At 41.9% G+C, this 25,525-nt stretch overlaps 1 protein-coding gene across 5 annotated transcripts in view; it reads left to right on the top strand.

The window, feature by feature from the left end:
• The first annotated feature begins 596 nt into the window (after nucleotides 1–596).
• eprs1 (glutamyl-prolyl-tRNA synthetase 1) overlaps nucleotides 597–25,525 on the top strand; it is a 41,914-nt gene continuing 16,985 nt past the window's right edge. Inside the window, exons 1-22 of one of the 5 annotated variants that reach the window (XM_061746905.1) lie at nucleotides 597–768; nucleotides 3,217–3,301; nucleotides 3,385–3,484; nucleotides 3,565–3,721; nucleotides 6,006–6,142; nucleotides 6,353–6,447; nucleotides 6,549–6,675; nucleotides 7,914–8,106; nucleotides 8,189–8,360; nucleotides 10,088–10,321; nucleotides 10,412–10,496; nucleotides 11,243–11,302; nucleotides 13,184–13,204; nucleotides 14,762–14,872; nucleotides 17,362–17,498; nucleotides 17,600–17,807; nucleotides 18,614–18,726; nucleotides 19,513–19,630; nucleotides 21,000–21,185; nucleotides 21,266–21,433; nucleotides 23,395–23,616; nucleotides 24,632–24,853. In XM_061746905.1, coding sequence (XP_061602889.1) covers nucleotides 726–768; nucleotides 3,217–3,301; nucleotides 3,385–3,484; nucleotides 3,565–3,721; nucleotides 6,006–6,142; nucleotides 6,353–6,447; nucleotides 6,549–6,675; nucleotides 7,914–8,106; nucleotides 8,189–8,360; nucleotides 10,088–10,321; nucleotides 10,412–10,496; nucleotides 11,243–11,302; nucleotides 13,184–13,204; nucleotides 14,762–14,872; nucleotides 17,362–17,498; nucleotides 17,600–17,807; nucleotides 18,614–18,726; nucleotides 19,513–19,630; nucleotides 21,000–21,185; nucleotides 21,266–21,433; nucleotides 23,395–23,616; nucleotides 24,632–24,853 — 2,994 coding nt within the window. In that variant the 5' untranslated portion in view covers nucleotides 597–725. The remainder of the gene's footprint in view (nucleotides 769–3,216; nucleotides 3,302–3,384; nucleotides 3,485–3,564; nucleotides 3,722–6,005; nucleotides 6,143–6,352; nucleotides 6,448–6,548; nucleotides 6,676–7,913; nucleotides 8,107–8,188; nucleotides 8,361–10,087; nucleotides 10,322–10,411; nucleotides 10,497–11,242; nucleotides 11,303–13,183; nucleotides 13,205–14,761; nucleotides 14,873–17,361; nucleotides 17,499–17,599; nucleotides 17,808–18,613; nucleotides 18,727–19,512; nucleotides 19,631–20,999; nucleotides 21,186–21,265; nucleotides 21,434–23,394; nucleotides 23,617–24,631; nucleotides 24,854–25,525) is intronic. The other 4 variants (XM_061746914.1, XM_061746923.1, XM_061746942.1 and 1 more) reach the window with 4 other exon arrangements.

Raw genomic sequence — 25,525 nt, 5'->3', positions numbered from 1 at the left:
TACCTTATTTTTTGTGTATATGTCTCTTGTTCATGATACCTCCCAACATTTTCTATTTTCTTATAGAATAGAATAGAGTAGAATAGAATAGAATAGAATAGAATAGAATAGAAGACTTTATTTATCTCCCAGAGGAGAAATTCAGTCGTGCAGCAGCCAAAACACACACACGCTTTATACAAAAAAATTTTAAATAGAAATAACCAATAAATAGTTAAATAATAAAAATAGCTATATAAAAAGTAGAAAAAGGGTATGTACAAGAGCGAAAAAAAATAGTAAACACAAAAAAAAAAAGGATAATATTTACAAAAAATTGACAAATATTTTCAAAAATACTTGAGGTATTTGAGGTATTTACTGGTTATTGCACTTATAAAGAGACAGGTTTATTGCACATATATATTATATTATATTTCCTCTACTAGCAGTTTGTATAAAATGTGTTTTTTTTTTGTTTATAAATTGTGTTCAATAAAGAAAAAACCCTTGCATTGTCGATGGGTGCATTGTCGAGTCCTGCCTGCAGGGTACAGTGTTGAGTCCTCCCTGCAGGGTGCAGTGTGGAGTCAGTCAGCGTCGGTGCAGCAGAATAATCGATGCAGAAGAAGAACCTGCTGCAGCGTGGAGGGCAGAAAGCTGCTGCATGTTTGTCATCTTCACCGGGATTTATCAAGCCTTTTGAAGCTTCTACCTCCTTATTTTAAGAAATAAATCTGCAAAATATGGCTTTAAACCTCACCATCAACACCAGCAAGCCTCCTCTGGGTGAGTCTGAGCCTTTTAACGACAGCTCAGCCGGTTTAGCGTGTGTCATCACAACAAACGCAGACCTTTATTTATGTCAGATTGAACAACTCCTTCTTTTTATTACAATATTTGATGTACCATTATATTTGGATTTGTAATTGAATACTTTAATTGGAAAATTAAATATAATTGGGCAGTTTTTAAGGTCGGTTTAATTCAACAGAGGATGCTCGAAAATAACATAACTTTTCATTTAAAAAAACTGCATTAATTAATTGTAAAGAGTTGAAATTTAACTGAATTTGTATAAAAACTGGGTGGAAGTTATGTGCATGAAAGTGACACCAAAGAGGTGTGTAGTCGTGGCACTAAAACCACACAAGTTCATGAAAATATCCTTCACAAAAAGATAAAAAAGATACATTTTCATTAATTTTATTAATACATTATTAATGCATTAATTTACTATTTCAATCTTGAATGACAAATGTATTGTTTTGCAATAAAGATAAAATAAAATGACACATTGAGTAATCGGACCGTTTAAAGGGGGCACATCGTGCCGGCTGTCACCGCTCAGCGACCAAACGCCTTAATATGCATTTAACTCATTTAAAATGTATCATCAAGTTGGTGCATAGTCAAAACGTACGTGTCACTAATATCTTAAAACATTTTCCAGTGGATTTTAATCTAAAGTTTTGCTTTTGAGACGCTTTTAGCTCTGAGAGTCGTCCAACAGCGCCCCCCTGTGTTCAACCTGAGCACTGCAGGCTGATGCAAGCAGCGTGAAACGTGGTGTGTGTGTGTGTGTGTGTGTGTGTGTGTGTGTGTGTGTGTGTGTGTGTGTGTGTGTGTGTGTGTGTGTGTGTGTGTGTGTGTGTGTGTGTGTGTGTGTGTGTGTGTGTGTGTGTGTGTGTGTGTGTTTTTGGACACAGGTTTCGTTTGCTTTGCACAAATATTACAAGAAAAATTAAATAAAAATCGATTCTCCTTTTGCAGAGAAATGAGCTAAAAGTCAAACATGCACTTTATAATTATGGGGGGTTTATTCCCAGTTCTTCTCATCTAAGCAGAAACAACACAAGTTAAAGGACCTTGGGATTTGAAGTAAACACTTTTCTTTGTCTGTCCCTCTGTGACATTGTGCACAGCCATTCTGATTTCTGTTTTGTTGGTGTAGCACATCAAGGAGACGCTTTTTATTCTCCGTACTTTGTGTGACAGGACCAGTTTAACTGGTTGTAAAATCTGTACAAGTTCAGGTTGGCATTATAGTGAGTGTGTCTGTGCACATCAAAGCTCAGTGCTTACTAGACCTGTAGTAAACCGAGACCAAGACACTACCAAGACCAAGACCAGTTCAGCTCCAGACCGAAACCAAAAACAAACCTAGTAATGTCCTGATCCTGCGTGATTGTATTCCATCATCCTGGTTCTAGTTTCCATATGAGCTTGTTTTCAACTGCAGCTCAATAACACAGAGAAGTGGATGATGATGTTGAACTCACTAGAAATGTTTCCATCATCAGCTGAGATCAGATCTGTGTGGCGACTGCACTACCGCTATTTCTACACTATTGGAGGATTGACTCCAGTGCTTTTAAGGATTGACACGACTACTAACTAGTCCCAAAGTCCTCTAGCAGAATAACCAGCTCCAACACCCCCCTCCACCTCAGAAAAGAAAGAATAGTAAATGTTACTGAGTTAAATTGGACTGAATTTGGAGAGGAAACCTGAATTTTAGATATTAAAGATACAATAAGATTAGATTATCCTTTATTTCTCCCTCAATGGGGAAATTCGCTTTGTGCAGCAGCAGTACACTTAACACACACATGCAGGGAAAGGGTAAAAAAAGTAAAAAATATATAATTACAAAATATAAACTGTATATACATTGGAATGAAAAATAAAAAGTAGTGCAGTATGGGAAAAGAAAGAAAAACAGTGCAAAAAAGCAGGTAGGATGTGTGTGAGGTAGACAGATGTTGCACATATTATTATTATTGCATTATTAGCGACTTGCATTACATTTGCATTATTTACCATTATAGTAATCAGATTACACCGTATATCAGCGTCACTGAAATGGACCTGATGCTTAATCAATCACAACGATATGCAAATATTATCCATATATTTATTCAAACAAGGCCGTTATAAACACAAAACTGTAATTAAATACAGACACATGCGGATGCACCAAAACATTGAATCAGATGCAAAATACAAATAGTTTAGAAAACTGTACATTAACAAGAGGAAGAACTGCTGATCACCAGATTCTGTCACCTTGGTGCAACGGACTCTCAGTTATCAGAGACCTGAGACCAAGACCACAAAAAAGAGAACTACAAGTCTAGTGCTTATTGAAGCCTTTTACTTGTTATATTTTCCAGATTTATACTCTTTAAAGGGGGAAAGAAAAATCTAAACCCCGTGTTTTCCTCGGTGTTGCAGGGGCCCTTCTAGCAGCCGAGCATGTGCGGAGCTCCGTGCAGGTGTCGGTGGAGGAAGGCAAGGACACGAAGCTTCAAATCTCAGAGTAGGTGACACTTGAACTCATTAAGCTGAAAGGAAGTTCTGCCTGAGTGTCGTCTCAACCTCTGGTGTGTTTCCTGTCTTCAGCTCGGTCCAGTTCAACGACACCAACTCCATCAGCCGCTACCTGGCCCGGGTGGCCCCGGCCCTCGGCCTGTACGGGGCCAACCTGATGGAGCAGACTGAGGTGTGTGTGCATGAGTGTGTGTGTTTCTGACGTGTTGCAGCAGCTTGAGGTGTGTGATCCTAACGTGAGACTGTCTTCAGGTGGACCACTGGCTGGAGTTCAGCGCTCGCCGCCTCTGCGATCAGCCCGATCTGACGGCGGCGCTGGGCGAGCTGGACAAGACTCTCTCCCTGCGAACCTTCCTGGTGGGACACGCCGTCACTCTGGCCGACCTGTCGGTCTGGGCCGCCCTCAAAGGTCAGAAAGAGACTCGACACACCAGGGGCCTCATTTATCAACCGTGCGTAGAAAAGGTTCTAAATTCTGTCGTAGCAATGAAATTTAGAATGTGTGCAAGTACAAAAATATCCGTAATTATCAAACCTGCGTACACCGGTCGTACGCACACTAGTAAGTAGTCAGTGATGATAAATCCCACTTGTTTTTAACTGCCGTGCTCGTGCATGGTTAGGGTCATTTGCATACCGAAACGCCTCCAATTGACCATATAATGTAGCAACAATCCCTTTAATAATGCGTGAATGGATTCTTTCCCCCTCACCTGGGGCCTCATTTATCAACCGTGCGTACGCACAGATGTGTGCGTTATGTGTGCGTAAGAACATTCCACGGCATAGATCCATCAGAATGTTTTTAGGGAATCGGTACCTGCTGAGAAGTCATTCTGTCTCTCACTGAACAGATCAGCTCTTTGAAAACACGGATCTCCAAATCCTCCAACACTGCAAGATAAGCCATGGTACTTGTATTTTCTTTTCAGGTCGTCCTGCCACAGCTGTCTTTTATAGCTTGTCACACCAATTATTTAAAATGTCTGCTAAATTACTAATGGAGAATTTTTATTAATTAGAGGAAACAGGGAACATGTGTGAAGTTTGAGATCACTGAAAACTGTGACTCTTTTAATGGGTTCTATTTGTAGTTTCACTGTTCTACCACTATAGTGTTGTGCTTAAAATTACACATGCACAAGTACAAGTTGATAAATTCCATACTTTGCGTGGGAATGTTCTTACGCACACTTTACGCACACATCTTTGTACGCACGGTTGATAAATGAGGCCTCGGGTTTTCTCTCTTTCAGTTGTCAGATTTTTATCAAGGTATTTTTATTTAGTTTTACAAGTTATAGTTTACAATTTAACATAAGTTCAACAGAACACACAAAACAAACAAATCGTAAATCCCATCAACCCCCCACAAATACCAGACATACAGAGTTCACAGTATGAAATACAAAGTTCAATATTCAGAACTCGTATAGCCAGATAACAAAAACAAACGGCAACCAAAAAGAGATACAATAGTAAAGGTGACTGAGGACAGTAACAGAAGTTTACAGTGCTATATTGTTTGCCTCCATATCTTCACAAACATCAAGAAAGGCTGCCATATGTTATTACATTTCCTCGTAGACCCCCTGATTGTGTATCTGCTCTTCTCCAACTTGATATGGTACATGATTTCCCGAACCCAATGACTGTATGTTGGAGGTGCTGGGTCTTTCCGTTTCAATAGTATCAGTCTCCTAGCGAGGAGAGAGCAGAAAGCCACCAGTATTCTTTCCCACATCTCTAGATGGGAGTCTTTGTTACACCAAAAAGTGCAATGAATGGAGGCGGTGCAAGCCTTTTTGCAAAGATCTTAGAAAAGGTCTCAAAGATGGGCTGCCAGAAAGCGGAAAGCTTTGGACATGTCCAGAACATGTGTAGGAGAGTGGCTCAATTGTCAGTTTTTGTTTGTCAACCGTGAATGATGCTCAGCTACAGTGTGTCAGGGTTCCCACGCGTACTTGAAAACCTGGAAAATGAGGGGGAAAAAAAGGTCAAATGTCCTGGAAAGGGTTAAGTTGTCCTGGAAAAGTCTCCCTCCTGCCTTGTTAGTGTATGTAAACGGGTTAAAAGTTCTGCGTATGTTTATCTGTTTTCACCGGATCAGGGCAACATTCAGGCAGTCAATCAGATCTTCTGCTCAGAGCGGTGCTCCAACCCGGAGCTTCCGCTTGAATTTTCAGACGCCGTTAAGGACTAAATGCTCAGAGACAAAACTAGGGCCTGAAAGTTGAAAAGTGTCATTAGATGTGAGGTTTTTCTCTCCCGCGGCCACAAGCTCCGCCCTCTCCTGTGTTGAGTGACAGGCAGGGCTGCAGTGGGCGTGGCCTTTACTGAAGGTAACAGGTAATGTTCAGTGGGCTGGGCTTTATCCAGAATCTCACACTGGTTTTCTTGTCTGACGATAGAAAATAAGTGGAAAAGAAAACTTTAGGAATGTTGTTGTATTAAAATACTGTTAGATGGGAGAAGAAATTAGAGAGATTAATAACTTTCATGAAGACTTAACCTCATTAACTAATTTCCAATAAAAGTAGTTGCATAAAAGTAAGATGCTCAGTGACCAACAGGGAAGAGGAGCACTCTGATTAAAAAGTCCTAGAAAATGATTTCAGGGGAAAAGTGGGAACCCTGCTTGTCTAATTCACTTTTCTTAATAAAAAAATTTTTGTTTTGTCTTTTCTCTTCAGGCCACGGCGACTGGCCGAACCAGGGTAAATCTTTTCCCCACATCAGCCGCTGGTTTTCCTTCCTGAGCTCACAGGTTCCCTTCTCTGCTGTGGGGAACAAGTACGCCAGCAAGAAAGCTCCGATGAACAAGTCCAACGTAAGTATCAAATACTTTTTATAGCTGTATTCTTAAGGAAAACAAAAGATACATTTTTCAGGACTTTTACAAACCAAAACAGCTTTTTGTGTCTGTAAACCAAAGTTATATTGCAAATGTATTGAGATGTGTGTGATCAGTGTATTACATTTTTTGAAGATAAAGATTAAACTAGTTTTATGTTTCCACTCCTGTTTGTGTGTTTTACAGTCGGATGAGAAGAAGCAGGATGTCGGGAAGTTTGTGGATTTGCCCGGAGCTGAGATGGGCAAGGTGGTGGTTCGATTCCCCCCCGAGGCCAGCGGGTAAGAACCTTTCTGGGGGTTTTACGACGTTCCAGCTGTATTAACGAGTAAACGAGAGTCTGGTACTTTTGTTGACCGTGTGGGTGCTTCTCTGCGAGCAGGTACCTGCACATCGGCCACGCCAAGGCCGCGCTGCTCAACCAGCACTACCAGGTCACATTCAAGGGGAAGCTCATCATGCGCTTCGACGACACCAACCCCGAGAAGGAGAAGGAGGATTTTGAGAAGGTGAGATGTCTGTGACGACTTAAGGCTGAATTATGGTTTTCCGTCAAATCGACACTGTGCCGTCACCGTGACGCCGTTGTGAACCCTTCACTCCATTTCCCTGTGGTGCAGTACCCCCCGCGACCGCTAGGTCGCTATCTTTTCCTGAACGGTTTTTCTGACTTTTCCTGTCACAGTGAATCAAAGAGATAAGGACAACTATTGTGCAAAAAACCAAAACAAAAAAAATCACACATACACGAAGAAAAGAGGCTGAAAGTTCACGACTGCTTCAAACTGGAAACCGGAAATGCGTTGCTACCAAGCGAACCAATCACAGCCCTCTCGTCTGCGTTTGGTCTGCGTTGCCTCGACACTTAGTTACAATTTTTAGGAGGTACGCAACGGCGCGTCTGCAGTGGGCGGGGCTAAAGCTGCGCTGCAGAACTGGAGTGAACATATCCTAAGTCCATATAGTCTACATATATCTATATATATAGCTGCACATCTTCAGTTTCCTATTTCACCATGGATCACACTTTGGGAAGCCTCCTTTATATTTTAGCGTTATTTCCGCGTAGATAAGAGTGAGTTTGATCCTTAACCAGGTTGTTCCTGGATCAACATCAACCATCATCGTTGGTCCCGGTGAAGCTGCAGTCTGTCTGCAGTGATCACTGACACACCGGGTCGGAGCGGGTTTGGTTTTAATGTTTAACTGTGTTTTGTGATTAATAAACACGGTTCTTATTTATTTTGCGTTGGATCAATGTAGCAAATAAAATCGTTGGGACCATACAGCCCCTCAACCATCAGTTAGGTGTTTCACATGAGCATTTTAGGTAAAAACGGCAGTCAAATCAGCAAAAATGTCAGTTTGCTGGATGAAATTTATTAATTCCTGATAAAATAAGTTTGTTAGTGCACAGCTTTGCTCATGTGTGCATGTGAATGAGTGTACGTTTGTGTGTACATGAAAGTACAATCTGCATTGAGGCTTCAGGAATCCCGGTCTGTGATTGGACGCTGCCTCGGCGTCGCCGCTGCTCATTTGTATGAAGTTGAGATTTTTCAACTTCAAATTGATGCTCCCGGCACCTCCAATGCCTCTCGCAGCGAGCTTTCATAGACAATGAATGGCAGCCGGACGCCTATGACACCGTGCCGCTTTCAGTGTGAATCCAGGGTTAGTCGTTTCACTGAACCGCCCGCATCAAGGTGAAATCGGCTGCTCTGACTTGTACTCATCTGAACTCCAGGTGATCCTGGAAGACGTGTCGATGCTCCAGATCCACCCGGACCAGTTCACCTACACCAGCGACCATTTCCCCGTCATCATGAAGCTGGCGGAGCAGCTGCTGTCCGAGGGCCGGGCCTACATCGACGACACGCCCCCCGAGCAGATGAAGCTGGAGCGGGAGCAGCGCGTCGAGTCCAAGTGCAGGAGCAACAGTACGTCTGGTTTAAACCCGCCACTCCTCGCCAGAACCTAATGAAACCCCACGACTAACGCTCCTTTCTCTCCTCCCTGCAGCCGTGGAGCAGAACCTGAAGCTCTGGGCAGGGATGAAGGCCGGGACGGAGTTGGGTCAGACCTGCTGCATGAGAGCAAAGATCGACATGAACTCCAACAACGGCTGCATGAGAGACCCCACCCTGTACCGCTGCAAGAACACGCCGCACCCGCGCACCGGCAGCTCATACAGGTACTGGGCTTTCAGGAATCCAGCCGGGGCATCGGGGATGTGTCCTTAGTTCTTAGTCCTGCTGTTTTTACATGCAGGACTGTAGAAAACATAGATTGTGTCTATTACCACGACTTGAGTCCAGCTTTTCTACGACTTTTAGTTTGATGCCTTACCTGTTGAACCTTGACTTTTTCTGGTAATAGCATCTTACCCATGGAAAGCCGATTCATTCAAAATTAAATAAATACTTAAATTAGGAAATATTCAATCAAATAAATGAATCTGACAAAGAAATAAATAAAAAAGTAATTATTAAAATCTTTACTTTTTAAATTAGGCAAGTTTGGCAAGGCAAGTTTATTTGTACAGCACAATTCAACACAAGGTAATTCAAAGTGCTTTACATCAACATTAAAAGCGGCAAGACACAATTAAACAGTAAATAACAAATAAAATGATAAGAAAAGAGGTAAAATAATAAAAAGCACAAGTTGTTAAAAAGTAAGTGCAGTAGATCCAGCAGGTACATCTCATTCTTAAAATGGCAAGAATTACGTTTCTATACGGTCAAAACGTATAAAGACCGGGTCAAATACAGTATTACAAAAGTAATCTGTAACAATTCGTACGGTGAATTAAACCAATTTGACAATTCTATGCCACAATGCCTGTTTCCAGGTCTTATTTATCACAACTTTTTTATTTCATGGCACTTTTATTTCATAATGGAATATTTATTTCATTACACTTTTATTTTGTAATACCTCGGTTACGTCTTACACTTCATGACACTTTTATTTATTTCATGTTCTCATATTTAAATGTGGACGCGTGGTTTGATACGTGGGTGTGGCCACTCAGCGGATCCAACAGAACAGAAACCCGATTTAAAAACATCAACAAAGACTGCCTCCCTTAATTAGAAGACTATATGAGGGATGTTAGACTCCTTATTTCTTGTTTCATGGCTATTTATCTATTATAAATTTAGATTTATTTCATATTTTGCACAAGTTGACACTAGGGCTGGGCGATAGATCGAGATTTTAATATATATCGATATATTTTCAAACGCGATATGGTACGAGACAATATCGTTTATATGGATTTAAATTTTTTTATTTTTTTTTTATGATTTTGATATAGCTTATTTTGTGACAAATTGACTTGAATGTTTTATTTGAGATTTGCACAAATGTTTTATTTGCACAACTGTCAACCTCAGTTGAAAAGTCTGCCTGTTACTGTCTACATTGTATTAATTGCACAGGGTATTTTAATTGAAACGTTATGCAGGAAAGGGATATTTGTTTTATTTTATTCAAGAAGCATTTTTATTCTATATATGCAGGCAGTTTATTTTTATTTCATTTGTTTTATACATTTTGATATTGTGCAGACCTCTGTTAATAAAGGAACCTGTGTGACATTTGGCACAAGGGATTGTATTAAAACTGACTGTTTTTTTAAGGGTTTGCCTCAGAAAAAATGAAGCTAACGGAGATGCTAACGGAGATGCTAACGGAGATGCTAACGGAGATGCTAACGGAGATGCTAACGGAGATGCTAACGGAGATGCTATGCTATAATGCTTTGGGGGAAACCCCAATTATGTCACAGAAAAAATATCGATATATATCGAGTATCTCCATTCAGCTAGAAAATATCGAGATATGACTTTTGGTCCATATCGCCCAGCCCTAGTTTACACAGCGATCCCTCGTCCCTGTGCTTCCTCCCTGCAGAGTCTACCCCACATACGACTTTGCGTGCCCCATCGTGGACAGCCTGGAGGGCGTGACCCACGCGCTCAGGACCACGGAGTACCACGACCGCGACGAGCAGTTCTACTGGTTCATCGACGCGCTGCGTCTCAGGAAGCCGTACATCTGGGAGTACGCGCGGCTCAACCTCAACAACACCGTGCTGTCCAAGAGGAAGCTCACCTGGTTTGTGGACCAGGGCTTCGTCGATGGATGGTGAGTTTCATCTGGTTTGTCTGCTGTTACATGAAGCCCCTCCTCCCTTCCCTATTAAGTTCTGTTTGTCCTTATCATCTTGTCTTGAAGGGACGACCCCCGTTTCCCCACCGTCAGAGGGGTCCTGAGGAGAGGAATGACCGTGGAGGGTCTTAAGCAGTTCATAGCAGCCCAGGTACGTCGCTCAGCCGTAACCCAATTAAAATGTAAGCTTTAAGGATTTACAGGGAGGCCGTGGATCTTTAAAGTCTTAAATTCCATTTTTGCTCAAATAAGGCTTTTAAATGTCTCAATTTGTCTTAAATCTAAATCCAAGGGACTTAACTTTAGAGGGAATATATCCAGTCATCATTAAAAAGTTTATTTAATCGTTTCTAGGAGAATCTACTGCAGAGGTTCTAAATCTGTGTTGCCAGGTTGTACAGATTTCAGCCCAATTGGGCTGAAAAATATATATTTGGGCTGCTTTTCCTGGTTTTTACTAAATATTTAGGAGAAATTATTAACAAAAAAGTTGCCATTACGGCAGAGAAAAGTAGAAACGTACTCAATTTAATTGTAGTCTTTGTTTGGAGCCTGAACCTTTTTTGGGCTATTTAGTGGTGATGTGAAGCTTGAAATGTATTATGCATTTAATAATCTAGGGTTTTAGCATAGAGAATGTATGATTCGGGCTGGTTTTTCATTATTTCGGCGAGTTTTACATCACGTTTGAGCTGGAACCTTTCAGCCAGATCTGGCAACCTCGACCTCAGTGCTGGGTTTCTTATTGACTTGTCTTTTTGGTCTTAAATTTAGTTTGAAAATGGTATTAAAACATCTTAAATTTACCTTGTTCAAACCTGTAGACACTCTGATTTAACTGGATGCTCCTGGCGGAGTTAACTAACTAAATTAATTCATCTATTTTTCTCTCTAAAGGGCGGATCGAGGTCCGTGGTGAACATGGAGTGGGACAAGATCTGGGCCTTCAATAAGAAGGTACGATTCAAGCAGTTTCATTGGCTGAGACTCTTTTATTTCTATCAATCGTCACTCGATTTGTTGCAGTCATAAAAATAAACACAGAAGTTATTTGCTGAGTTAATTACCCAAATACTGAAGAAAATAAAGGAAAACCTGTTTTCTTTTTCTTTCTTTCTAATTTTCATTAACGTGTTTTGGCTTTTTTGTGGGGGTGTTATAGTGCTGTTTGCAATCATATGCTTCATGGCTGCAGTGTCAGTTTATCAGTCATCTGATTTGGTCCAGAATGAAATATTTGTTTAAATATTTTATTCTACATTTTTGCGTCGTCATGGCAACATTAAACTAAAAACCCCACAGTGCTGCTGACGTCGTGTCAAAACACAACTCTTGGGATTAATTGGCATGCAACCAAGCTGGCGTCTTGTAGTGCTAGGGCTTCTGGGAAGGAAGAGGGAGAATGAAACACTCGTAACGACTGAATCCTGTGATGACGACGTCTGCAGTGTCCCTGCTAGCATGGCTTCTGTCGGCTTCCTCTCATCCTGTTAACACGCTTTCATCAGCCATCCCTCCTCTCCTCTGCTGCTTCACCCCCCACCCCTCTAATAAAAGGCTCAGAAACAGCCGCTCGAGGCCTCATTTCATGTAACGCCTTTGTTTCTGCTCATCTTTAACTGTCCAGACATCAGCGGAGTTTCCTTGATGCTGTTTTTCTTCCTCGCCGAATAAGAAATAACCAGTTAGAGATGTGTGTCGCCCGTGACGTGGGACAGGGGGGGGTGGATGTAGAGGTTGTGAAGGACTGAGGAGGATAAACTACTCGTAATAATAAAAACAAAACAAGCATTTATTTGTGCATGTCGTCCTCACCCTCATGAGTCATGGCACTAAAACCTCCCTCGTGTTACCATGGCGATGCGTTCAGATGCTGTGTGTTTGCATGTTGTCCTACACAGGTGACGAGCAGCTAAACGGGTGTCATTTATGTAAATCTTCCTTACTAGCACCCAGTAAAGATGTCACTGCTGCACCAAAGGAGATTCTCAGACAGGTTTTAGAAAAATATTAAAAATGCAGGAAACAGACGACTTTCGTTTGACCTTCATGGACTTTAAACTCGTCCTGAAACAGATTTATAGGAGGACGGAGTGACCGGGCTCATTAAAAATGGAGATGAACGGAGGTTGGGAGAATACAAATCAGTCTCTTACTGGTTGATTATTACGCTGCTTTATGCAGCTGCTTATTGATTTTAGAGATTTACAATCAATCAAAATCTTTACCATTCAAGAAAGGATAAGCCTTGAATACTGAAATATTTACAGTTAGAGATGTATCGACTGCAAAGACGACCCAGGCTTGTCTACTGTGCTAAACTTACAAAGAGACGCTGGGAAGCTGCTTCTCTGCAGCCGTTACTCTCAAAATGTGAGACATACTTTAGTTTATTTATTCTCAGACTTTTCATTTCTTTTTTTCCTCCTCTTGCTTGATATTTATTGACTCACATCTCACTTCCACCTCTGCTTCTTCTTCTCTTGATTTGTTGTGTTCGCTGGTGCTATTTTGGTTGTGTCTTAGGAGAACGTCACCGCTCTACTCACACATGTTTGTGGTTAAAGGCAGGTTTTATTTTTGTTTTTATGTTGCTTATCCGTACCAAAAGGCTGCTTAACATTCATAAACAGACATTTTAGCGATGTTCAGATAAGAGCAAATGGCACAGACTCAGGCGTATTTATAACCTGTGACGTGAGGGGAAACAGAAACATGAAGGTATAACCTGAACAGTGAATGAACAGTCCGTTTTGTGTAAATGTGTCTCTGCCTCTGTCCTCTCTGTTCCTCCCTTCTCGTATCTGACATTAAACATCTCACTCTTCTGTTTCCAAGCTGCCAGTTAGCTCTCTGAAGGTACTCCTCCTACTCCACCTCCTCCTCTTCCTCTCGCTCATCCTCATCCTCACCCTCATCCTGCTTTCATCACGCGCCGGTTTACCTCTAAGTCGCCAGCAGCCCGCACTATTTTACCAGCCGAACAGACGAAGAAAGAGGAATACGACTCGGAAACTAGTTTTCCACGGCAATCAGATGTGAAGAGGATGTTTTATAGAGTTATTAGTTTGGGTTAGTTTCTGCAGTATCTCAATAAAAACTTAATTTCCAGACAAAAAAAATGTAAAAACGTTGCTGATGCGCAGCTTAAATGACGTCTTCTAGCTTTTTTCTTAGTGTTTCAGGATTGAAACGGTTCATCTTAGGACTTATCTGTTCCTAGCCTCCGTCTTTTGCTATGAACGGTTCAACTTCCCTGTCTTTTGTTTTCTAACGTATTTAGGAGTTTTAATGCATCTGTATCAACATTCTTAACATAAAACAAGCACTCAAGTCATTTGTCAGCTTCTTGGATTACCCTTCGTGGACCCGCTCATGGTTGTCCAGTAAAGAAAAATATACTAATTGACGCATCTTCAGTAAAAGGGACGTCCAGGTAGGCCTGTGCGATTAAAAACCGAAAAAAAAATTCCCTTGTCAGTAAATTCAGTGTTTTGATAAAAAAAAAAGAAAATAAACATGTTTTTGTCTGTTTTGACTGTTGTCTGATAGTTTAATTAAGACGGCGTGTCTGTGATCACATGACTCCACCCATCCAGTCTGAATGAGAAGGGAAACCCAAGAAAATCTGACATAACAGGGCTGTTTAGTGTGAGTCTTGTGTATTTCAACAAGTTTACACACTCTCACGCCACAGATGGCATTTCTCATGCTGAGAAATTAACCTCAGCGCACAGAAACTCCAACAGCCCATCTTACAAACGAGTCATGTTACGCTACGGTGTGCTGAGCTCTCAACTCAGAGCAGCTGAGTTACTGACCAATCAGTCAATCAGAAAATAGATTTATTTATTGCCGGCTAAGGGTTATCGTACATTTATTGTTATCGACGTAAAACTGCCTAATTTATCATGATATAGATTTGAGGTCATATCCTCCTGGTATAATAGAGGTGTAATAATCACTCTTGAAATGAACTCGGAACAGTTTTAAAATACTTAATTTCAAGGCTGCTTCCACTCCAGACTGTTAAAAGCAGAGTTGCTGTAACGTGGAGTTTGCAGGTGAGGTTGTAGAGGTTGTTGAGGTTGTGGCTGGTAGCATAGTGGGGCTGGATGGGACTGAAAGAGCAGCTGACTCAACGCTTGCATCCCAACAGCCCAAAACAAACACGATTCAGTCTTGATCCGTTCATCTTCCTCCTCGAATGGCTTCCCTTCTTCTTTTGTCCCTCTGAACCGGGCCGTCTTTGGACAGGGTTTTCTTTTGGTTTCAAAGACTTTTATGTTTCTGTTTCTTCATCTCCTGCTTGGTCCTTTCATTGCTCAGATTAAACATGTGGAGATTGTTAAACGCTGCACCTCTGTTTTCCTTTTACTGACCGGCTTGTTCCTCCCTGTGTGTCGGTGTGTTTAGGTCATCGACCCGGTCGCTCCCCGGTACACGGCGCTGTCCGGCTCCTACACCGTCCCCGTCTCTGTTCCAGGGGCCAAGGAGGAGATGAAGGAAGTGGCCAAACACCCGAAGGTAAGCGGTGCTGCTTTAAAGAGTGAATCAGCTGTGTGTGTATATGGGGCTTTTCTTTTCCGTTTCCACAACAACCCACATCCACACACAGCACTTCTAAGTCTCAGCTAAACATCATCCAGAGCTGCTCTGGTTCCTCAGATGCTGCAAACAGAAAAATATACATGCAGAAATATGTCATTATGGGGACTTTTTCATTATTTTTTTTTTTTTAAGTTTGCAATACACTCTAGATCCAGCTGTTGGCAACAATCTATATGTATGAATGAATGAATGGCTTTATTGTCGCCGGTCTGGCGTCCCAGCACAGTGAGATGACAACCAGTACAACCCATCAGGGCACAGACAAAACAAATAACATGAGTCAACTGGTGAGAACAGATCAGAGAAAGGATGACATTGGGGAGGGAGGAGGGAAAAAAAAGGCATCCTCATACTGTGTGTAAATACACAGTGTGAAAGTGCAAAAAAACACCTCTGCACAGAAAGCAACATGACAAATTTAGCATCACAAGGCTTGCACATGTGTGTGGGGGTGGTGGTTCTAGGGGCGGGGGAGGATCCCTGCACAGTACCCCAAGTGAGCACTGCGGCCAGTGGCGCGGCTCTCAAACCCGTTGACTTTGTTGGGGCGGGGGGGGCTGATAAGAGGGGGGGCCGAGGAAGGCGTTGAGATGAGGGAGGTGTGGTTATCAGCAAGTGTGTGTGTAGCGGTAAGTCCATGAACTTCCCTCAGAGCTGCTCTCAGCCAATGTCCTTGATGTTATCAGTCGGCTCGGTCAGTTCTGAAAACAGTCCACAGGTGTTCCTGAGAGGGGAGGGCTGGTGGGGGCAGAGTCACCTTGTTTACATTCCACCAGGAAGATTGTGACCAGAGCGATCGGCCAAAACCGCCCTGTCAAGGCCAGATTATAGAATCAACAATTATATTGCAAAAACAGGCAGCCTCAGTAATTTTCCGTCTGCCTTTAGTCTCTGGTTCATCAATGGCGACTCCAAACAGACAAATTCAATTCCCGCCAAGCCGAGCTTCCAACTTCTCCAAGGTCTTATCCATCTTGCCAATTAGCTCAAAGACCACCGCCAGCATCCAGCTTAAGGCTTTGCTCCCCCAACGTTAAAGTCTGAGTGTTAGTCGCAGAGCTTATCCCTTCAGCCACGTCCGGCAGCTCTGAAAGAGCCAAAACAGCTGTCGACGACTTACGCGTTTGTCGGTACACCAGGAATCCCCCTCCTCCGATCAAGAGAAATCCCGCTATCATAAATCCAATTATGAAGGCATCTTCAACGTCCTCGACAGACAGGATAGCCAAACACAACGGTTTCCAATATTTGTAGGAATCCATTGTGTATCCAGCAAAAAATGTCCCATCGGGGCAGGAGGGCTCCCTTATCCCCTGACTTCTTGTCGCAAAAATTTGGTCAATTGTTCTGAGAGAATCAATTCCATGATTGTAGAGTTTCGGAGGAATGAAAAGGAGAGACTCTGAAGACGAGACAGGACAAAAGCAGTAGCAGGGCAGATAGATAAGGGAGAGGAGCAGAAAAAGCGTCCGCCTTCGTCGAGAGCCGGTGAAGCAGGCTTAAACTGGAGTTTCCAAGAAATCCAAGTAAACATGAGTGAGAAGGCAAATGATTATTAAGTGAGGTGTGTTCCACTCCGCGACGCTAGGTGGCGCCACACGCACTTTCTCGTTCTTCCGGTACAATAAGTAAACAAGCGTGAAGGAGGACAACAAGATGAGAACTAACGATGCAGAAGCTCTGTAAAGTTCGTACATACTAAGCTGATCATGTTGCAGGTGAGATGCAGCAAACTCTCCTTCTTCTTCTGCTACTGTGTTGTTGTGATGCCGTGACTGCTGTTATTCCCGCGGCTCCTTACTTCCTGAATGGGGGTCCCGGGGCGGTCAGTAGCTCGGCTAAGCGTGGGCTGGTAAACATGCTGGAATAACTCAGATTAGGAGCATTATCTGGCACTAAAAGCTCGATCTCAAGAACTTCAGTTCGGTCCGACTACAGATCGACTAAGGTGTTTACATAGTTGTTAAAACCTCTATCAGTTGAATTAAGGCAACAATTTGACTTTCTGTTAGTGAATGTAAACGTACTGACTGAGATTGAACCCCAGATACTGGATGTATCTACCTATGGATAACCGATGTTATCCATTTGCTTTGAATAGTTACAACCTGACGGTCATTACCTTTCGATCTACCAATTCACTGTATTGATTGATGTGGTGCCATAAGGTGTGCAGAGCTGTTGCAGTCCAGGTGTGAGTAAGGTGTTTGTTCTTGTTTCTCTAAAATAAAATCAAGTGAAGCTAGTGACAATAGTTAGAAATACACAGCAGGGTCAGTTTAGATTTTTTTTTTTTTCTCAATTTGCCTGCAGATGAAAATCAGTCACGGAGATCAGTGAAATGTCTCACTTGTGAAAGCTGATTCCCTTCTAGCAGCACTAAGCTGTACATGTTTCCCCCCCAGAATGCTGAGGTGGGGATGAAGGAGGTTTGGTACGGACCCAGAGTTCTGGTTGAAGGAGCGGATGCTGAGACTCTGACGGAGGGGGAGGTGGTCACTTTCATCAACTGGGGCAACCTGGTCATCTCCAAGATCAACAGGTGTGTGAACTAAGAACTCAAATGTTCTCCATTATTAAGATCAGCGCTGTGTATATCAGAGGAGTAATAATGTTAATGTTTCCACCTCCTTCACCGCTCAGAGGGGCCGACAAGAAGGTCGTGTCCATGGAAGCTCGTCTGGATCTGGAGAACAAAGACTTCAAGAAGACGACGAAGATCACGTGGCTGGCCGACACCAGCAGGGCCCCCGCGCTGCCCGCCATCTGCATCAACTTCCAGCCGCTCATCTCCAAGGCCGTCCTCACCAAAGACGACGACTTCAAGGAACACATCAATAAAAACAACAAGGTAATTTGTAGTTTGTAATTTATTTATTTCAAAACAGGGACAGTAATAAGACATTAATCTCCTGTAGTCCCTGGGCAGGTTGATGGAATAGTACATAAAAATTAGTATAGAAAAAGAAAAAATAAGTAAAAGAGCAGAACAAAGCTACGGAAGCGTATTGCATTCACTTGAGGAAAAAAAAAAATCTGTTCTGCTTTTCTGAATTAACGAGATAATTATCAACGAATTCCGAGAAAAGTTTTAATGAAAAAATAAATCTTCTCTGTTTACAACCTGCAAGAAGCTATCCTGAGGTGCCTGCACAAAGTGGACAAACTAATAACAATACCATCTATATGACTTAAAGACGCGTATCTCCCAATGTTTCAAACCAAAAGCAAAATAAAACTGGATTAAACTGGACAGGAACATGTTTGCTTCCATGAAATCCAGCTCTCAAGTGAATGACAGCTTCTTGCAAGTTGTGAGGAATCTGGTTAATTCAGAAAAACAGAGCAAATTATTTTTTTTTTCAATCAAACTTTTCTCGGAATTCTGAGATAATTAACTTGTTAACTCAGAAAAACAGCAGATTTTTTTTTTTCTCAAGTGAATGCAATACGCTTTCGTACAAAGCAAAGACACAATAGATAAAATAGATAAATAGAAACATGGAACTAGATCCAACAGAGTATGGGATCTGTCAGATGTTGGCACCTAAGATTTAAAGCTAGGCTGCCCTCCCAACACACACAACACACTTCATAAATGTGCGGCGCGGCGCTGCTGGGTTTGTTGTGTGTGACGTTTCCTGTTCTGGCTCTCAGCTGGAGGAGAAGATGCTCGGAGATCCCTGTCTGAAGAACGTGAAGAAAGGTGACATCATCCAGCTGCAGAGGCGGGGCTTCTACATCTGTGACCAGCCCTACGAGCCAATCAGGTGAGCCATCGCACACCCGCTCAGCTGGGCTCTGCAGCGTCGCCTGAATGAGTGCGTTTACATGGGAAGTTTAATTCCTCTTTAATTCAGAATTAAAATTAAATCCGATTTAAAATGAGTAAAAATGACCATGTAAACACCTAAATCCGAATGAAAATGGCCATTCCGAATTAAACTTAATTCCGAAGTAAGTGGCTGGTTTATTCCGATTTTAAATCCGAATAGAATAATTCCGCAATCATGTATACACTCATTCCTCTTTAAATTAATTCCGGTCTTTCTTTCTGCTCGTTCCGTCGTCCGTCTGTCTCCATGACGCTTATATTCCGCACTGGGCTTTTCCAAACAAAGTTTCAAGACGGCAGCACGCAGTAAACGCTGGTCAAGAGCAGAGACCATTTATTTAATAAATAGCTTGGAGGACCTGGAAATAATTAAAAGAACAGATGGAAACAGGAAACATCAAAATTGTGAGCTTTTCAAAGTTGTAGCGGCTAAGTTTGTTTTTCTTCCGGTAGACGTTAATTCCGGTAGACGTAACTTCCGCTAGACGTACAGTAACTTCCGGTCCCCCCCCCTATCCAATCAGAACCTTCCCAACCCCCAGACCTGTAGAGGAATTGGATAAAGACCATCAAACGTGTTTTCCACGTAAACCTCAATTCAGAATTACTATTTCCATGTAAACTCGAAGGAAAATAGTTTAATTCTTAATTATTTAATTCTGAATAATTAATTCTGAGTTAAAACACATCACGTAACCGTGGCCGTTGTTTGTGTGTGCAGCCCCAACAGCTGTAAGGAGAGTCCCTGCGTGCTGCTCTACATCCCCGACGGCCACACCAAGGAGATGCCGACCGCCGGCTCCAAGGACAAGAGCAAGAGCCAGGCTCCCGCCGGCCGAGTGAGAACCTTTCATTGGAAGAAAATTAATGCAAATGTCTTATCTTCTTTTTTCTTTAAAAGAACAACTGTTTTTAAGTTGTTAAAGTGACAGAAAAGATTTGAAATTTGCTCAATTGTAATCCCAAACTCTGCTGCAGGCCTTTTATTGAGGTTGTTGCCTCCATAAATCAGAAGAAGTTGGGATTCCACAGAAAATATAAGTTTAAGTGTGATTTGACTTCTATTTCCCCCGTTGATGATAAGAACCCAGGATATTTCACCAATATTTCAGGTCTGTAATACATTACAGGAAAGGGCTGCTTGGAGCTTGAAAAAAAGCTTTTACGGGTATTTTGAATAACTGATATCAACGATGATTTTGGTGCAAAAGCAGCAAACAGGAAATACAGGAGATTTAAACTGATATAAACCAAACATAAATATTTGAGATGTTCAAGCAATTTTCCTCAAAAGACTGGTAAGGTAAGGAAACTTTATTGCTACCCAAAGGTAGATTTGTTTGCAGATAAAAAGTAGAAACTTTAGTGACACAAGACAAACAGGAGAATAACAAAACAAAACAAAACATTGACGGACAAACAAAAACAAATGCTCCAAACTGAATAAGCAATACAATAAATAAATAAATAGACCTAGATGGAGGATGGGAAATCATGTCCTATTTAGGGTATTAATAGCTGAGGGGACAAAACTACATTTATACCTTTTTTAGTTTTTCACAAAGGCATTTTACCTACGGCCAGAAGGAGATACTGGAATTGGCAGTTTAGTGGATGAGATTTATCATCTGAGATGGATCAGCTAGTCTCTGTAGCTGCACATTAAAGAGAGGCAAGAAGTTGAGTTGGACTTGACTGGAAGTTAATTTAACAATTTTTTCTATCATAACATATTTAAACCAACCATCATTTTACTAATAGAGCATGAGTACGAGCTGAAACGGGGGTATGTGTAATCCCGTCTCACTCGGACGGCATCGCAATAAGAGCCGTCATCAATGACCGGAATAACTTAGGAAAACTTTTCATACGAAGCTGCGTTCATGAATGTCACCTAAAACTTTACCGAAGGACAAAGAGAAGCCTGGCGTTACTCTTGTCCAGAGTTGGCGTCAGTATCTCAGAGGTTTGAGGGGACCAGGATTGGACCTTCATTCAGAGGAAATGTGTCTGTGGTCGGGCAAATCGGCATTCCCAATATTTTGAAAGAAATTAAGGCCGACTGCTGTTAGCAGTAAATCCAGAAGCCAGACTGACTGTTTCTATACTTCTCTGTCAAAGGATTCATTAGTTTTGGTTACAAATAACGTTACTGATGGCATTACCAGTAATTCAGAGTTACTAAACATATTTTTTATATTATTTCAGACTGCCAAAGCTCCTCCAGCTGCTGCCAAAGCTGCTCCAGCCTCCGCTCCACCCGCTGCATCCAACTCGGCCTCCGATGTGTTCTCAAGCATCGTAGCGCAGGGTGAAGCCGTCCGGCAGCTGAAGGCTGCTAAAGCCTCTAAAGAGGAAGTGGACAAGGCCGTTCAGCTGCTGCTCTCTCTAAAGGTACGTCTGCTTCATTCAAATAATGATGTTTCATTAATTATGGAAAAGGATCCTCAGCCTCATCCATATCAAACCTACAGACGCAGTTCAAGCAGCAGACGGGCGTCGACTACAAACCTGGCATGGCCCCGCCCACCTCTGCCCCGGCCACGCCCCCTGCGTCATCAGACTCCGCCCCCTGTCCGTTTACACGTGTTTCCCAGCAGGGGGAGCTGGTGAGGAAGCTGAAGGCAGAGCAGGCTCCCAAGGTAAGACCATCTCTCTTTTTTTCTTTTATTTTTATATATATATATATATTTGTGTGTGTATATATGTATATGTACAAAAGTGTTTGCCCCTTCCTGATTTCTTATTTTTTTGCATGTTTGTCGCACTTAAATGTTTCAGATCATGAAACAAATTTAAATATTAGACAAAGATAACACAAGTAAACACAAAATGCAGTTTTGGCCACGTTTACACATAGCATTTACAAAAACGGATATTTCCCCCTCTACGTTTTTGAAAAATACCATCATTTACACAAACCTGCATAAATATCTGTTAAGGTGCTATGATCAGCCAAACCTACAGGGGGCAGTGTAACGAGAAGATAAAGTCATGCTAGCCAATCAGAATCCTGGAAAAAACATCAACAAATGACACGAGTAACTTCCAGTTACTTCCAAGATGAACGAGAGTATTTGGTTTGGAGTGACATAGAAGTGGAGTTACTTTTAATTGTGACTTTAGAATATAAAACAAGTAAAATACAAGAAAATATTGGTGGTGGCCAAACAAATTGTAAACACAGGTCGCACTCATGACGCTGGTGACCTTTCTGTCGCCTAAATGTCCGTTTCCCTCCGTTTACAAGCAAACGTGAAGACGGAGTTTTTGCAAATCTCCACTTTGGCCGGAGTTTTCAGAAATGATCGTTTTTAGTGACTTTGAGCTTCGTTTTCGTGTAAACGAATGGTCAAAACACATGAAAACTCCACCGTTTTTGCTGTGGCAGGAATCAGGCCTGGGTGTGGCTGGAGAAACTGAACTCAGCTTTCCAAAGATGTGATAAACCACAGATAATTTATGTTTTAACAGGGGGGGCAATCACTTTTTCACATGGGGCCATGTACAGGACTGTCTCAGAAAATTAGAATATTGTGATAAAGTTCTTTATTTTCTGTAATGCAATTTAAAACAAAAATGTCATACATTCTGGATTCATTACAAATCAACTGAAATATTGCAAGCCTTTTATTATTTTAATATAGCTGATTATGGCTTACAGTTTAAGATTAAGATTCCCAGAATATTCTAATTTTTTGAGTTAGGATATTTGAATTTTCTTAAGCTGTAAGCCATGATCAGCAATATTAAAATAATAAAAGTCTTGTAATGTAATGTATTTTTGTTTTTTGTAATTGCATTACAGAAAATCACAATATTCTAATTTTCTGAATTTCTTTTCCCCTAATAATAAAAACCTTCATTTTAAAACTGCAATTTGTGTTTACTTGTTATCTTTAACACATTTAAGTGCAAAAAAATAAGAAATCAGGAAGGGGGCAAACACTTTTTTACACAACTGTAAGTATGTACCGTATTTTCTGGACTATAAGCCGCACCTGCATATAAGCCGCATCCGCTCTATTTAAAAAAAAAAAAAAAAAAAGATATTTATGTTGTTAGATTAGATATTTACTACATGTACAGAACGATTTTGAACTATAAATGATGTACATGTTTGTACCTAAATAGATCCTTTTCCTAACAGTGTCTTTTAACACGGCAGCAACTTTGCTGATTAAAACGGGACAGAACCAAGAGAAAATAACCGGTATTTATTTATCTATTTATCTGTTTGAAATTTGCTTCTACTTCTATCTGCTAAAGAAGAAGTAGCGTATTCTTCTTTGCATTTATTTTGTCTTAGTGTTGATTCTAATTCCGGTTGGAGCGCCCCGAGTGGTGGAAGAAAAATAGCTGCACCTTTGTATAAGCTGCACGGTTGAAAACCTATGAAAAAAGTAGCGGCTTATAGTCCAGAAAATACGGTATGCATGTTTTTTTATTGGTATTGTGTGTTCACCGTCATTTCCCAGTGAATCCTGCTGTCATAAGTCCCTCGTCCAGCTGTCATTCATCTCCTTTTCCGTTTGCAAGACAGTCAAGTTTAACGTTAAATCCCCGTAACTGTTAAAACACATGAATGTATCGCTGGTACCAGGATCAGGTCGATGCTGCGGTGAAGCAGCTCCTCGCTCTCAAGGCCGAGTTTAAAAAGATCACGGGTCAGGATTACAAACCCGGCATGGCGGCGCCCAAGTCCTCCCCCCCTGTGACCAGCTCCTCGTCCCCCCCGTCCTCCTCCTCTTCTCCGGACCCGACTGAGCGCGTCGCCCAGCAGGGGGAGCTGGTCAGGAAACTGAAGTCTGAAAAAGCCCCCAAGGTACTCAGAAAAAACCTGGGACATCCGTCCGTCAGACGAACTCCCACTTTCACGCATGCTGCTGCATGAATCACTAACACCAGAATAAAGAACCTTGAATCCTGCCGTCATGACCTTACAGACCAGAGATGGAAAGTTGATGAAATTCACGGCCCTGCTCCCAAACCGTGACTCCGCTGATAATTATTCATTGTTTTTTTGCACATATGATGTGAAACCATTTAGGAATTAAGTATCTGCCTCATGAAAACTAATGTTAGTGCTTCGGAAATCACAGTTGTCTTTACTGCACTTTTCTGTTCATTCATATAACCAGAGAGAGACTGTTCAGTTTTTGTACAATGAGACTACATATGAAGTAATTGACCGTTTGTCAGCCTTCTGATTGGTCCCAGACTGACCAATCAGAAAAATGATTCTCCGTTGCTCCATCCGGGTCAGAATATCCGGTTGGACCAAACAGCCGTCTCTCATTCACATCAATGGAAAAAGCCTAGTTTTTACTTGTCTTTTATCACAATTTAAATCACTGGATTTTTTTTTTTTAACTTTGTATTAGTTAAAGGAACACTTGGGAACACACTGCACACAGTGTAGTGAGGGTGCAGTGTGTTTTTATCCCAAAACTGACACAAATCTGATCCGTACTGGCAAAACAAAGTCGGCTCAGCAGCAGCTACAACCACGAAAGTGTTTATTTCTTTATCTTAAAATGGTTAAACGGTTTGCTCAGGGCACTGGTAAAAGTGACACCCGCTACCCAGAGAGAATCACAGGAATACATTTCATCCCAAAACCAATGGAAAATTACAATAAAGCTACAGTATATAATGTGTTTTAGTTTTTTTTGCTCCATTGGTATTGCGTGTTCACCATCGTTCACAAATGAATCCTGCTGTCATAAGTCCCTCGTCTCGTCCAGCTGTCATTCCTCTCCTTTTCTATTTGCATGACAGTCAAGTCTAACGTTAAATCCCTGTAACTGTTAAAACACATGAATGTATCGTGGTACCAGGATCAGGTCGATGCTGCGGTGAAGCAGCTCCTCGCTCTCAAGGCCGAGTTTAAAAAGATCACTGGTCAGGATTACAAACCCGGCATGGCGGCGCCCAAGTCCTCCCCCCCTGTGACCAGCTCCTCGTCCCCCCCGTCCTCCTCCTCCTCTCCGGACCCGACTGAGCGCGTCGCCCAGCAGGGGGAGCTGGTCCGGAAACTGAAGTCTGAAAAAGCCCCCAAGGTACTGGGAGAAAACCTGGGACATCCGTCCGTCAGCATGCAGCATGAATCACTAACACCAGAATAAAGAACCTTGAATCCTGCCGTCATGACCTTACAGACCAGAGATGGAAAGTTGATGAAATTCACGGTCCTGCTCCCAAACCGTGACTGCATGGTTAATTATTATTTTTTTGCACATATGATGTGAAACCATTTAGTAATTAAGCATCTGCCTCATGAAAACTAATGTTAGTGCTTCGGAAATCACAGTTGTCTTTACTGCACTTTTCTGTTCGTTCATATAACCAGAGAGAGACTGTTCAGTTTTTGTATATTGAGACTACATATGAAGTAATTGACCGTTTTTCAGCGTTCTGATTGGTCCCTGACTGACCAATCAGAAAAATGATTCTCCGTTGCTCCATCCGGGTCAGAATATCCGGTTGGACAGAATAACTGTCTCTCTCGTTCACATCAATGGAAAAAGCCTAGTTTTTACTTGTCTTTTATCACAATTTAAATCATTGGATTATTTTTTTAAAACTTTGTATTAGTAAGATGAACACTTGGGAACCCACTGCACACAGTGTAGTGAGGGTGCAGTGTGTTTTTATCCCCAAACTGATACAAATCCGATCCGTACTGGCAAAACAAAGTCGGCTCGGCAGCAGCTACAACCACGAAAGAGTTT

This window comes from Cololabis saira, chromosome 2 (genome assembly GCF_033807715.1).
Source record: "Cololabis saira isolate AMF1-May2022 chromosome 2, fColSai1.1, whole genome shotgun sequence".
Taxonomy (NCBI): Eukaryota; Metazoa; Chordata; class Actinopteri; order Beloniformes; family Belonidae; genus Cololabis; species Cololabis saira.
The sequence above is the reverse complement of the archived record's forward strand: the minus strand, read 5'-3'. Positions and strand labels throughout refer to the sequence as shown.